At 43.0% G+C, this 13,071-nt stretch overlaps 1 protein-coding gene across 2 annotated transcripts in view; it reads left to right on the top strand.

Moving 5' to 3' along the window:
• The window catches only part of SGCD (sarcoglycan delta), a 965,947-nt gene that overhangs the window by 810,881 nt on the left and 141,995 nt on the right, over positions 1 to 13,071 (top strand). For both annotated transcript variants that reach the window (XM_025867162.2, XM_073890571.1), the window contains one exon: positions 2,389 to 2,508. In XM_025867162.2, coding sequence (XP_025722947.2) covers positions 2,389 to 2,508 — 120 coding nt within the window. The remainder of the gene's footprint in view (positions 1 to 2,388; positions 2,509 to 13,071) is intronic.

The following is a 13,071-nucleotide window of genomic DNA, read 5'->3' as shown; positions in this document are numbered from 1 at the left end:
TTCTTTCAGGACTGCACTCTGGTCCTTATCTCCAGCTTTCCACTCCCCTCACCATCCTCTAAAGCTCCCCTCCTAGCTGCTCCTCATGTGTTGACTCCAACCCTCTTCTCTCTCTAGACAAATACACATCCCTGTTCTTCTATGGAACAATTCTGAGAGCTTAGTTCCAGACCCAGATCTTCCAGTAGCTGACCTGTTGACCTTGAGAGAGCCCTTAGCTCTGCTCCCACTTGTTCTTCTCACCTAGAGCATGAAGGCAGTCATGGCTAGGTCCCAGGCCATTTGGAAAGTCTCTGCTATGTCTGTTTCAATTTCCCACTCATTCAGAAGCCTTTCCAATGCCCTTCCTTTTGTCAGAGGAGATGAGGGCTGCCAAATTGGCATGATTATGTGAATGAGGCAAGTGCACTGAGAGGTGATTGTCATTAATTATTTTCAATGTGTTGGGACCATTGCATTAGAAAAATGGTGATGGGTTGTGATCACAATGATGATAATCACGAGAGCAGTCCCCTACATTTCATACCACTTTTCCGCCTACAAAGTTCTTTCTATAAACATAGAATAATTTGATCCTTTTAACCTTTCTACAAGGTAACAGAATAGATAGATGGTGATAGTACACTTCTACAGATGCAGAAAATGAGGTTCAGAAAGACTAAAGCCTTTTCCCAAAGTCATATTTCTAGAGAATGTGAAAGTTGGGACATAGTTCTTCTGATTCTTAGTCTGGTGGTCTTGCCAATGAGGACAACAGCTCTGGATGTCCAGGAGTAGGCCTGGCACCATAAGCCAAGCCTCTGTGCTCTCCTGTTTGAACATAAATAATTTTGCCAAACATGAACACCAGACGAGGCCACTTAGTTGGTCCTGAAGGATCAATACAAAACAAAAAACGAAGACAACTCTAATCATGTCTGAATACAGACAAAAATGGAAACATTTATCCAAACCACTAAAATGACCGAACATCCCTCAATCCTGGCTAATATCAGTGACTGCTGTTTCATTAGGCTTTATAGTCTTAGCATTGCTCTGGTCTTCCCTACCTGTAGGGAAGATATAGTAACATGCCAGTTGTAAAATCACTCCCACTTTCCAATAGCACCTAATCCAGAGCAAAGCCTTGCTTCCTGAAACCAAGTCCCAAAATAACCTAACATAAAACCAAATACTGTATTTCTTACTGAGATGCCCTGTGTGGTTGCCCATGGTGTGTGTTCTCCATCACAGCAATGAATAACAAACCCAACTTGCTCACCTACACATGTATTCCCATTGGTCTTTGCCTGGAAGGCATTGAGGGCCCTTTCATTACTACTTTTTATAGTTAAGTGACGCTGTCTTGAAAAATAACTAGAAACAAAAATGCTCCATCAGAATCCCCTGAGCAGTTTTGGAAAAATAGAAGATTTCTAGACTCTAAGCTCAAAACTTTTTTTCTTTATGAATTTCCAGCCCAAAAGATAAATTCCTTTTGCTCTGAGTGAGGTTCTGTGAGGATGATTACACCCCCAGATTATTCTGATGCATTTCTGCAGAGCAGCTTTTGAGAGCCACCTGAACTTGAGTTATTCAGATAGTTCAGAGAAACTGAAATGTCTCCTGTTGTTGTTGTTGTTGTTATTGTTGTTGCTTTAAAAAGGAATTCTAACATATTAACTTGTTTTGTTTTTTCCATGGTATGCAAAACTCTGCAGTTTTCTGATTCATTGGTGTTTAAACTTACATCTGTCTCCATCAGAAGATGCCACCATGATAGCCCCCCTTCAAGGGTAGCATCTGTTGTCATATGATAAACCCTCTAAAATTTATTGAATGAAATTCTAGCATAAAAGATTCAACAACTTTCTAGCAATTAATTGCAATATATGATAGCCTTTTCTGCCAGGAAATGAACTATATACTGAGGAAATAGACTTGTCTGGTGTCACATGCAGCCACTGGGCTAAGGATACAGAGTGAGGCAGACTTAAGCTGAATTTAAAGGCACCCTTTCCAACAGTTAGAGCTGGCCAAAGATACACTGATTACTTCAAGAGGTGGTGAGCTTTCTGTGCCTTGATACATTCAAGCCAAAGTCTATAAGTATTTGACAGTAATTTGGTGGCTAGCTAAGGGAAATCTCATTCAAGCATTAGTGTGAAGAAGGGACATGATGGTCTTTAAAATCATAGCCCAAGAGCATATGATTAAAAGTAATTGACAAGACATGGCCAGAGTCACAAGACTGATTTTCACGGTTGGCTTCTGAAAACCAATCCACTTACATTAAAGTCCAATACAATCTAGTCAGATGAATATGTTCTACGAAAAGCTCTTTGTAAATGAATGCAATGAGACTAACCTCTCTCTCTCTCTCTTGCTCCCTCTCTCTCTCCCTTCTAGGTCCAAAAGCTGTAGAAGCTTATGGCAAAAAGTTTGAAGTAAAGACAGTTTCTGGAAAATTGCTCTTCTCTGCAGATAACAATGAAGTGGTGGTAGGAGCTGAGAGATTAAGAGTTTTAGGTAAGGAAACCTTAATCATTTAATTGGTTTGATGCCAATGTATACATTTTAGAGGAAAAGTGAAATGGTGCCTAGAGGAGAGATTTAGGTCTATTACCTGGATTCTCTTAAGCAAGGTAGATGAACTCCCCCACCCCGTACCTCAGAACCTGTCCCCCCCCCCCCCCCCCCCTGAAAATGTCTCAAGTCATGAGTTTTTGTGGCATGATTGTCAACACTGAGCTTCAGGTAGGGATGCATATTCATGCCAAGAAGTATAACAGAGCACATCCTATCCTCACAGACTGGCACTCTTGGTAGAAACAGTCGAGACCTATATACATGATTCAGAGATTCCTAAACCTGGTTGTAAATGAAGAATCACCTAGGGAACTTCTGAAAAGTTTAGGTTCACAGATCCAACCATGACTCACTGAATTAAAAGCTCTGGTGGAAGGGCCCAAGAATTTATTTGTGAAAACATGTGCAGGAATATCTATGGTGCCGCTGATGGACTCCTTGGATTTGCTCACACAACAAAGTAGTCTTCTGTGGCTGTATGCTGAAATGCTCTAGTATGATGGTTTAGGAGTCCTGGTGCTGGAGCTAATCTGTCACTTATCCCTGCTCTGTCACCAATTAGTTGTGTTACTTTGGGCAAGGTACTGACCTCACTGAGCCAGTTTTCTTTCCTGTTCAGTTGAGCTAAGAACATCTACCATCTCAAGTGGTCCCTAGGGTTAAATGAGTTCATGATGTATCAGCCAGGTATTTTGAATTCAGTGTGTTTCACTTTAGAGCACTATACTTTGCTACCTCCTCAAATTTGTCCCATTTTTCAGATGAGTAAACGAAGGCTTGAAGAGGTAAAGAAACTTGTCCAAGATCAAGGGCCAGTGGTAGGACTTTTCAAATCCTTACCCATGAACTCCAGCCTCAGTGCATCTAAATGCACACAAATATGTTCTCAGACCTTGGCCAACCCTTAACACTTAATGTCTTTCTCTATTATGTGTAGAAATGGCACTTTCCATTTTAGTTCTAGGTTTTGGGGGGCAGTGAGAGAAACAAACACAAAAACTTCAGGCTCTCCTTTTGTTCCAGAATACTTTGCTATACCGGCTGTAGAATAACTGCCCAGTATGGAAATTCTTGGAAAACGTGATGGTATCTCATGCTCAGATCATTCTGTACAAATGATATGAGCACTTCCCGTTAGTTCATCCACACTTCATGAGTCACCTCGCTTCGTTAAAATCCGAATCTTTGGAAAGATTCAGGATCATTTTAGATGTCCAAATACTTCAGCTTAATCTTTGTGTAAAAAACTCCAAGATGGTATCATTTAAGAACTCTCTCCCTCCCCCCACACCCCCACTGTTCAATAGACTAAGTACTGGAAGATTATTATAGTTTTTGGTCACTTGAAGGCAGGTGGATATTTTTGTTGTTGTTGTCATTGTGTCTGCTTATGATATTTTACTTAGAGAACAATTCAGGACAAAATCTGTCTCTCTCCATCATTAGGAACATTTGCTTTTTTATGTTAAAATGTAGAAAGGAAGCATCATAATGAATACCACTGCTGCTATCAATGCTAGAAAGATTAGGAAATGACCACCCCATAAATCTCGCATCAACCTACTCAGTGAAATGAGCCTGGTGTGTTGCAGAAATGAGCTTCCTGTCAGCTGGGATTCAGCCATATGGTGTGGAACAAGAAGTTTAGGCAATTTCATTTTCAGTTTAATGAGAAGTTTGTCTTTTTGAGTCATCAGACTGAGCAAGCTCTTGGGAGGTTTGAATCTGGATGCATATTTCATGGTTGAGTCTAACGTAGCTGGATTGGAATCCTTGCTCATACCTTGAGGATCTGAGTGACCCTACCCAAGTCTGCTTTTCTCTCTAAGCCTTAGTTTCCACACATATAAAACAAGGAGGGTGGAACAAAATGGAGAGTGGAAGAATGAATGAATATAACAAGAAACATATGTTAATCAGTTATTTCTGTTGATAGTTGAGTAGGAGTAGCAGTAGAAAGTAATAAGGAATAAGCCTGAAGATAACGCCTCCAGAATGTAGTAGCTTAACTCAATTGTTTATGTTCTTCTCTGGATAACCACACCCACCTATTCAGTTTTCAGGAAGATGACTTCCTCATGCACACTCAAAGGACCCTGAATAGAATGACAAGGGGACTAGAAGCCATGCTTCATAAAGAAGGTTCAACTCTCTGGAAATTTGTATCTGGGAAGAGATATAGGAGAGGGTGATAAATATAGGCTGGCCATTATTGCTGATCTATCATACATGCACATCTTTCCTGAGGAAAAGAGAACAGGCAAGAGCTACGTAGCTGAGTGGCTGAGAGCACAGGTTGTAGAGTTGACACTGGCCAATAATCCTGGTTTCTGTCATTCATCAGCCAGGGCCTTAGGATGTCGCTTCACCCTACTAGGCATCCTTCTACTCTGTGACATAATATAAGAATGCTTGGCTGTTGGGGCGCCTGGATGGCTCAGTGGGTTAAGCGTCTACCTTCAGCTCAGGTCATGATCCCGGGGTCCTGGGATCAAGCCCCACATGGGGTACCCTGTCAGCAGGGAGTCTGCTTCTCCCTCTCCTCTTGCCTGTCTCCCCCACTTGTGTACGCTCTCTCTCTGAAACAAATAAAATCTAAAAAAAAAAAAAAAAAGGAAAGAAAAGAACGCCTGGCTGTCACAGTAGTTGGGAGAACTGGATGGCACAGTGTATGGAGAGCACATAGCACAGTGGTGGTACACAGGAAGCCCTCGGTAGATGCTAACCATCATGTTGGGGATGGTTTCTGTTGGTCCACTTGGGCTTCAGGGGACCCATCACATTCTAAAATTTTACCCAACCCTATGTGTTCACTTAGGAAGGTACTCAGAGAACCTGTGGAAGTATTCATATGTCACTTAAGTTTGGACTAGTGGATTTCCTGGACATAGGAAGGGCCAGAAGAGGAAGAGCCTTTAATTGCCAAGACACATGACACTGCCCATTTCACCCAGGTACACACGAAGCTGGTCTTGCTAGCATGTGTGTTCTCAAGAAGGACTTACATGATGGAGGGGTTGAAGGCCTGGGCTGAATTCCCAAAATTATAGGGTCTCTTCCTCTACTCACTAAGACACTGGTTCTGAAAGTGTGGGTCCCTGAATGGGGAGCATTAGCTCTAGTCTACTCATTAGTTTTGCAAACTCTGAAGCCCCACTCAGACCTCCTGAAGGAGAAACTCAGGAGTGGGGCTCAGCAAGCTGTCCTTGAACAAGCCTTCTAGGTCACTCCAATGTATGCGCACACATGAGAGCCACTGACCTAAGACCCTCCCAGCTTTGTCCCAGCTTTGCTGGTAGCTTTCAGTTGAGCTCAGGCTCAGCTTTTATCACTTTGCTCCAGAAAAGCCACAATATGAATGTAGCTAACACATGTTAAGGGTTTTCTCTGTGCAAAATGCTAAACTAATTGCTGTGAATAAAGACATTGGGTAAGAGGGCCCTGGCTTATCACCTTGATGTACAGAGGAACAAACTGAGGCACAGAGTGATGTGAAACTTGCCCAAAGTTCCACGGAGAGAAACTGGTGGAGTCACGATCTGAATCTAGGCAGTCTTCCCACTACCCACGTGACTTCTATCTCAGGCGTCTTCCCCGAGCTCCATAGCACACTGGCACCACGAGCGGAGGGAAGGAGAACCAGGCACCTGTTTTCCAGCTGTTCCTCCCTTCCTGGCTTCTAGATACTCCACTGTTCCTGCAGTCCTCCCAGATCTCTGACTTTTCCTCTGCTTCCCTCCCTTCTTTCATCTCGTAAGTAACCCGGACTCACCCTTTGCATGGGGTGAAGACTCCCTCCAGGCTCAGTCCTTGTTTGTCTTGCTCACATTTCTGTGGGAAATCCCACTCTTATATACGGCTTCAACATTTGCTTCTTTTCAGATGACCCCAAGTCAGTATTTGCTCTGAACTGCCTTCTCACTTCGAATTCTAAATTCCCAGCCAACAGCCTGCACTTTTCTGCATAGAGGTCGTTCCAGCGCTCCTCCTTGCGCAGCTGAGCCCAGGTATCCTCCAGCAAATTCCCTGCCTTTCCAGAGCCCACTTCCTAACTCTGCTGATAGGGGCTGTCATTCTCCTAGTCTCCTGGCGCCCAGGTCCTCTAGTCTCTTTGCTTCCCTGCAAGTACCAGGCCCTGTCTCTCTTTTTATGGTCCTGGTGTCTTTGCCACCCTTGGGATTTCTGTACTGCAAAGTTATCTCTTTAGGTCAGACATAAGAGAATTCAGGTTTGTAGTCAGGCCCATCTGTTTAATTACCAAAAAGGTCTAAGTTAGTGTGCAAGATAAGGCATGATATTGTTCAGTTTAATTGCAGAACAAAGTTATTAAATATGGGGCAGGAGTGGTCTTTAAAAAATCACCCAGAAAATAGGCAACATAAAAGCCAGTGCATCCAAGAGGAATCTTCATGGAGACATCAGGGAAAAATAACTTTGATTTTCATTAATGACCGGTTTCGTTGAACAATGAATCGGACATTCTAGCATTTATAAACAAAGCGTAATTATAAAGTGTTATTCTAATTGTTAATTAGGTCTATTTATGCTCTAGATTCATTTTTTAAATATGTCCTCTAGATGCTACTTGATGCTAATTATCTGAGTTACATTATTATCGATTGAAAAACATTTTTAATTAATTCTAAAGCCATTTAAATTAGCAGAAGATTTATAGAAATTCAAATGTGGTCTGATGCTAATTTTTTTAGGAAGACATCAGATGATACATTAAGCCTTTTGAATTAGTTTTTGATGAAACTTTCTACTGCAACTTGGCAATTGATAATTATGATGAAAGGAGTGGGGTGTTCTTAGGGATGGTCGTTCATTAAATGGATGTGTGTGTGTCATATATATATATACATATATATGACACACACACACACACACTTATAAACCTGAATCTCTAAAACATCATGGAGATACACAGATGTGTGTCCCTGTTCCTACTCAGGAAGGTCTCTGTCCCTTCAGGGAGACGAGACACACATGCAGAAAACAAACTGCTTAGAAGGATAGAAACAAAGTGACTTAGAATTACAGAATCTGGCTGCAGTAGGGTGGTATGCTAGAGAGAGTTTAGATAGCTGCTTAACCGGGAAGCTTTGAAGTAGACCTTGAGTACACATTGGCGCATCAGAACCTGTAGGGGGAGTGTTTGCTTGATGAATGGAACAACACATGTTTATCAGTCAGGACTCACTTGGCTGGGAGGTGGGGAGACCAGTTGCCCCCTGTGATAGAAAAGTCCATCAGTAGTTGGCGTCAGGCTAGATTCAGTGGCTCAAATAATGTAACCTCAATTCAGTCTCTCCCTTTCTCTGAACACCTATGAGCTCCATTATACAATCATGCATTTTGCCTTCAAAAGCAGAAAGGGTCCTTACCTTCTGAATATAAATCCCACAAAGGTCTGGGTTTTTCCTCTTACTAGACTGGTGCGTACCATATGCCCATCCCTGAACTAGTCGTTGTGACCACAGTGATTGAGTTTGCTGGTCCTGGACCATATCCCCACTGCTAGAGCTAAAGTTGGAAATGACCAAGAATGAACTAGAGGGGACCATTGTCCAAAGGGAAATTGGGGTGCTGTGTCCAAGAGAGGGAATGGATGCTGGGCAAAAAACAGCAAATATTCATTAAATTAAAGGTATGACCATGGAAAATCCTGACAGCTGTGCCTGACCATGGTACCCAGAAATTGTGAAGATAGCAGAAGATGCTTTAGAAGCTCTCATCCCCTCGCTCACTCAGCTCCACAGATGCGGGCCTCCTCGCTTCATCACCAAGCATCCTCTCACCTCCCAGCATTTATGTTTACTCCTCCCTCCATGTAGAATGCTCTTTCCAATCTACGCATAAAGGACCTTTCCCTTTATGGCTTAAATGTCATTTCACCACACATCCTTGGCCGCTTTATAAAAATAGCACATTCTTGATTTCACTGTCTGTACCAAGAGATGGCAAAGTAGGCCTGTGGGCCAGTGAGGCTAAACACACCGCCTAGTTTTGTAATGTTTATTGGAACACAGCAGTACTCATTTAAGTATTATCTATGGTTGCTTTCACACTACAGCAGCAGGGTGGAGTAGTTGTGACAGATCATATGGCCCACAAAGCCTAAAATATTTATTATTTGGCACTATACAGAAGAAGTGTGCATATTTCTGGTCTTTGTCTTTACTCTGCCTTATTCCTCTTCAAGGCAGCTCTCACAACATGCATGGTGGTGATAAAATGTTCATTTCATGAAAAATATGTTTATTTTCACCCTCTCCTCCTCGTTAGAATATAAGCTTTATGATAGCAGAAACTTTTGTTTTTCAGAATCTAGAATAGTGCCTAGTGCATAGCAACTGCTCAGTTATATTTGTTGCAAAAATAGGTGGAAAGATTTTGCACATTGGAATGTTTGATAACCAATCTGTATAGACAACAGGAGGGAGGGAGAATGTTCACCCAAGTTAAGAGAATATTATTATGCTTTCCTTGAGGATTCATAAGGGCCTAAACCAGGATGGAAAGAGAAGAGAGGAGAAATGGGAAAGAGCATCTTGGCATAGAACTAATGAAACTTGGCAACTAAGTGCAGGTGGAGGGTCAAGAGGGGCAGTCAGGGACGGCTCTGGTGTTGTATGCCTTGTAGTGCATTAACAAAACTGTGTCAGAGCAACAAAGCGGTTGGGGATTGGAGAGAAATGGTTCAGTTTTACATGCCCTGGGTCTTGCTGCTTGAGCACCTAAGGGAGAGGCCAGGTGTCCAGTGGGAAATGCCAGCAAAAGAGCCCACAAGATATGGTCCTCTAGCAGGGGGGTCAAAGAGTCATCCATACAGTTTGAACACAAGGACTCCAAAGAGGAGATGGCCTAGGAGGGCAACCCAGAGCAAGAACTCAGAGATGCTCCTCAAATAGAGCACCCCCAAACAACCCCTCACCTATTTCTTCCGCTGAACGAACCTCCAGGGCTCCTTTATCAAGGCTGTGACCGCCTTCCCGGAGGCATCCTCAGACATTGAGGTCCCCATCCCACGTTCCCATGTTCAGATGCTTTTTCATATCTACTCCGCCTTTCTCCATGAGAAGGAACTCAATGCTTTAGAATGTGACCAACTGGTTCCACCGTACCTACCAGCCAGGTGATGTTGGCTATTTGACTCTAATCACATAGGCTACGTGTACAGTTCTAAATAACCTCTCCATCGCCTTCTCTGCCCTCCATCTTTTTGTTTCTCTTCCTTTCTGACATATCTCATCAGTGAATGGAAGGAAGCAGGAGAGAGGCCGAAGGGTTATAGTAAAAATGGAACACAGTGCCTCTTACGTGGTGGTGAAAACTGAGTAATTCTGACATTGATCCTTGACAGATGAGAGCCTCCCAGTCTAATAGGAACATTGGCAAAACAAGTCAGAGGCACCTGAAACCTGTCAGGGCCCTCTTTCTGCTCTTTGTTATCATTATCAGAGATAACCTACAAGAGATTCAACTATTTAAAAAGAATTGCCTGTTGTACAGTTCTCCTCCGGCATCTCATTCCAAACTTGGTTTATTATTTACAGGAATGCAGGAATAATGTACTCGGTCATAAAGATACACTTCCCATAAATAATGCAGTGAGAAAGCCAAGTATAAAAGAGTATCAGATGAACAACCCCAACCTTAATAAACCAGAGCTACTTAATGAGAAAAAGCACAATTCTACAACAGAGAAATAATAATGGGGTCTCCTCTGAAATGCTACGTATGACTGTCATAATTCCCCAGAAAGTAAAAAAAAAAAAAAAAAAAGAGTCCATCCGAAAGCCTAGGTGATTCAACCGCCTTGTTTCATGTACCCCTCCACGCATGTGCACAGGCATCATAAGCGGCCACGGTTCAGGGTGCACCTTCATCCCCCAAGCTTGCGGGGTTGATTCCTGATGCAAAAGCATTTGCTGGGCCCCACACATTTTTCCCTTTGGCATGAGGGAGATGTGATTTCATATCAGCGTGATAGATCCATCGTACTGTATACAGATTACCAGCTGTCCCAGCAGCATTGCCTTAGCAGACCTCCCCAGGCGCTGAGCCACTGTCTCCCTTACTTGCATATGGGGAGGGGGGGAGGAGGAAAAAGGCAGTTGGGGACATTCGTGAGCTTTCTAGTTTGATTAAAGAGTTGATGAGGTTCACTATTTGGCTGCTTTCAAGAGAACCAATTCCAGCACTTACTGAGGGGGGAGGAGGTATGTTTCAGCTTCTTTGTCTTTGGAACCAACATGACTTGAAATTCTCTGTCAGGCTACAGCTAATGTGCTTTCGGGCATCTGTCGGTTTGCTTTTATCCTCAAAGTTTTCTTCTTGGCGGTTAATACCGGAAACAGAGTATTTTCAAATGAGCGGATAAAGTTCTGCCAGAACATCTTCAATGTCAAGAGGCTGTCCGTCTGTATAGTCTAGGTGTATTGTCCTCTTTCTCATTAATTATATTCACTCTTGCAGAATATTCTGATTCAACCAAAAGTCACCTGAGTTGATTTTTTTTTTCCCGCTCTCTTCCCAGCAGAGACCAAGGGGAATGTTGGTGTTTCACAGTGACACCAGGAATTTAATGAGACGACAATGTGAATAAGAAACTCTCAGTGTGCAGACTGGGGAAGGAAATTAACTTCATTCTCCCTTATTGGAGGGACTTGAATTTAATTCTGCTTATTTGAGTGGGAGAAAAGAGTGCTAAAAATACTTCCTCAGCAACTTATGCTTCTCCTCCCACCTTGCTCTATGCTTTTGCTATGTACTACTCTTCTAATCTTAACCCCTTTTGTACCCTGACTTCCCTAGGAATGGTGGGTAAGGTGGCAAGGGTGAATCTAAACAGAAGAAATCAGGAGAGAGAGAGGAGAAATTATTCAGAACCCTTCAGGGCACAGGATAGGAGCAAATGCCTGTGTACCCTTTGTGGCGTTAGGATCGCAGCCTCGTTAGATGGGTATGGGGTTTGGAGACAGACTGCCTGGACACCTCTCCTGGCTCTCGTGGCACAACCTTGGGCAAGTTTCTAAATTCTGAAAGCCTCAGGTTGCCTGTATGTAAAATGAGGGTAGTACATATACCTGCATAGAATATATGAAAAGTTCCTGGCACAGTGCTAAGCATATAAGTGCCCACTATTATCAGGGCCTATTACTATTACTCCTTCTACCCATTCCTACCGAGCACCAATTTGTGCAACAATCACCAAGCAAAGCTCAATGCAGGGATGTAAGGACACAGCATAAAATTCCCTTGATCTCAAATAGGTCATAGGCTAGTAGGGGTGTCAAAGCACATATGCAGTGAAATATTAAATAGCACTGGAAATGGTTCTTAGGAAGTTAAATAGAATCTAGAAGCTAGCACTTGGCTGCGGTAGGTGCTAAGAGGACTTCCGCATAATGCTGGAGAACAGGGGCAGGATGCCAAGCCAACGGAGGTGGCCCAGGGAACTTCCTAGAGGAGAAACTGAGGGAAAGTGTAAGGCGGGAAGGTTGACTTAGCAGATTCAGGGGAATGACCTACAGTCTCCCAAAGTGCAGGATCAGCAGAGCCAGAGAGGAAGTGGAGTGAGCTGCCCTTGTTTCTTTCCAGCAGATGTGTGGGCTTTATTTTTGGGGAAGAGATTATTATCAGCATAGAATAAACAAGAATTGCTCACTTCCCCCAAAGCCTGAGTTAAGGAGGCCGCTCAGGGTTCTGCTAGAGCGTCGCCAGGATGTTCCCCTCTCGGCAATGTACTGAGCAGGATGTGGCTGAACGGTTAATGAAAGTATTTGATAGGATTTTGATTCTCTAAGGCAAAGACAAAAGTGTACTTAGACAATTGGGAGTTATTTATGATGCAAGAACTTTCACGGGTCCAAAAAAAGAAAGGGAGTAACATCAGCAGGAAGGTTCTTGGCATTATTTAAGCCATGGTGTAGGCAGTTCTTACTTAAAAAGAAATTCAGTTGCATTCAACAAATTGAGCGCTAACTGTGGCCAGCTGCTTTGCTGACCAAAGGGCCACGGGGACCCTGCCTTTCTGGATTCCACAGCCAAGCAAGCAAGACAGTTGTTGTTAACATTTACATGAGAAGAATGTGACTTATCGTGGGGGAAGTACAAGATGTCATGGAAACATAATATTAGGAGTTATTAACCTCATTTTGCCAGCGAGGGAAGTCTGCCCAAAGAAAATGATGTTGCAGTTGAGACTGGAAGGATAAATGGAAGTTAGTCCAGGACATGGGGTCAGAAGGCTAGGTGTGGAGGGACATGTAAAAGTCCCGGGGAAGCATGACGTTTCAGGAGAAGTTTTACAACTCCAGCTCAGCTGGGGAGGGGAGGTCGAGGAACCATACGCCCAGCCATGAAAAGAGACAGGCTGTAATTATGATAGTTAACATTTATTAAATGCTTACTCTCTACCAGATACTGTTGGAATCTCTTTACATGCGGTAACTCAGTTCTCAAGACAGCCCTCTAAGATAAGTTTTATTATTATGC

Source organism: Callorhinus ursinus, unplaced genomic scaffold (genome assembly GCF_003265705.2).
Source record: "Callorhinus ursinus isolate GAN/ISIS: 27379988/994484 unplaced genomic scaffold, GSC_fseal_2.0 scaffold3, whole genome shotgun sequence".
NCBI classification, from domain to species: Eukaryota; Metazoa; Chordata; class Mammalia; order Carnivora; family Otariidae; genus Callorhinus; species Callorhinus ursinus.
Note: the sequence above shows the minus strand (reverse complement) of the source record. Positions and strands in the feature narration are given on the sequence as shown.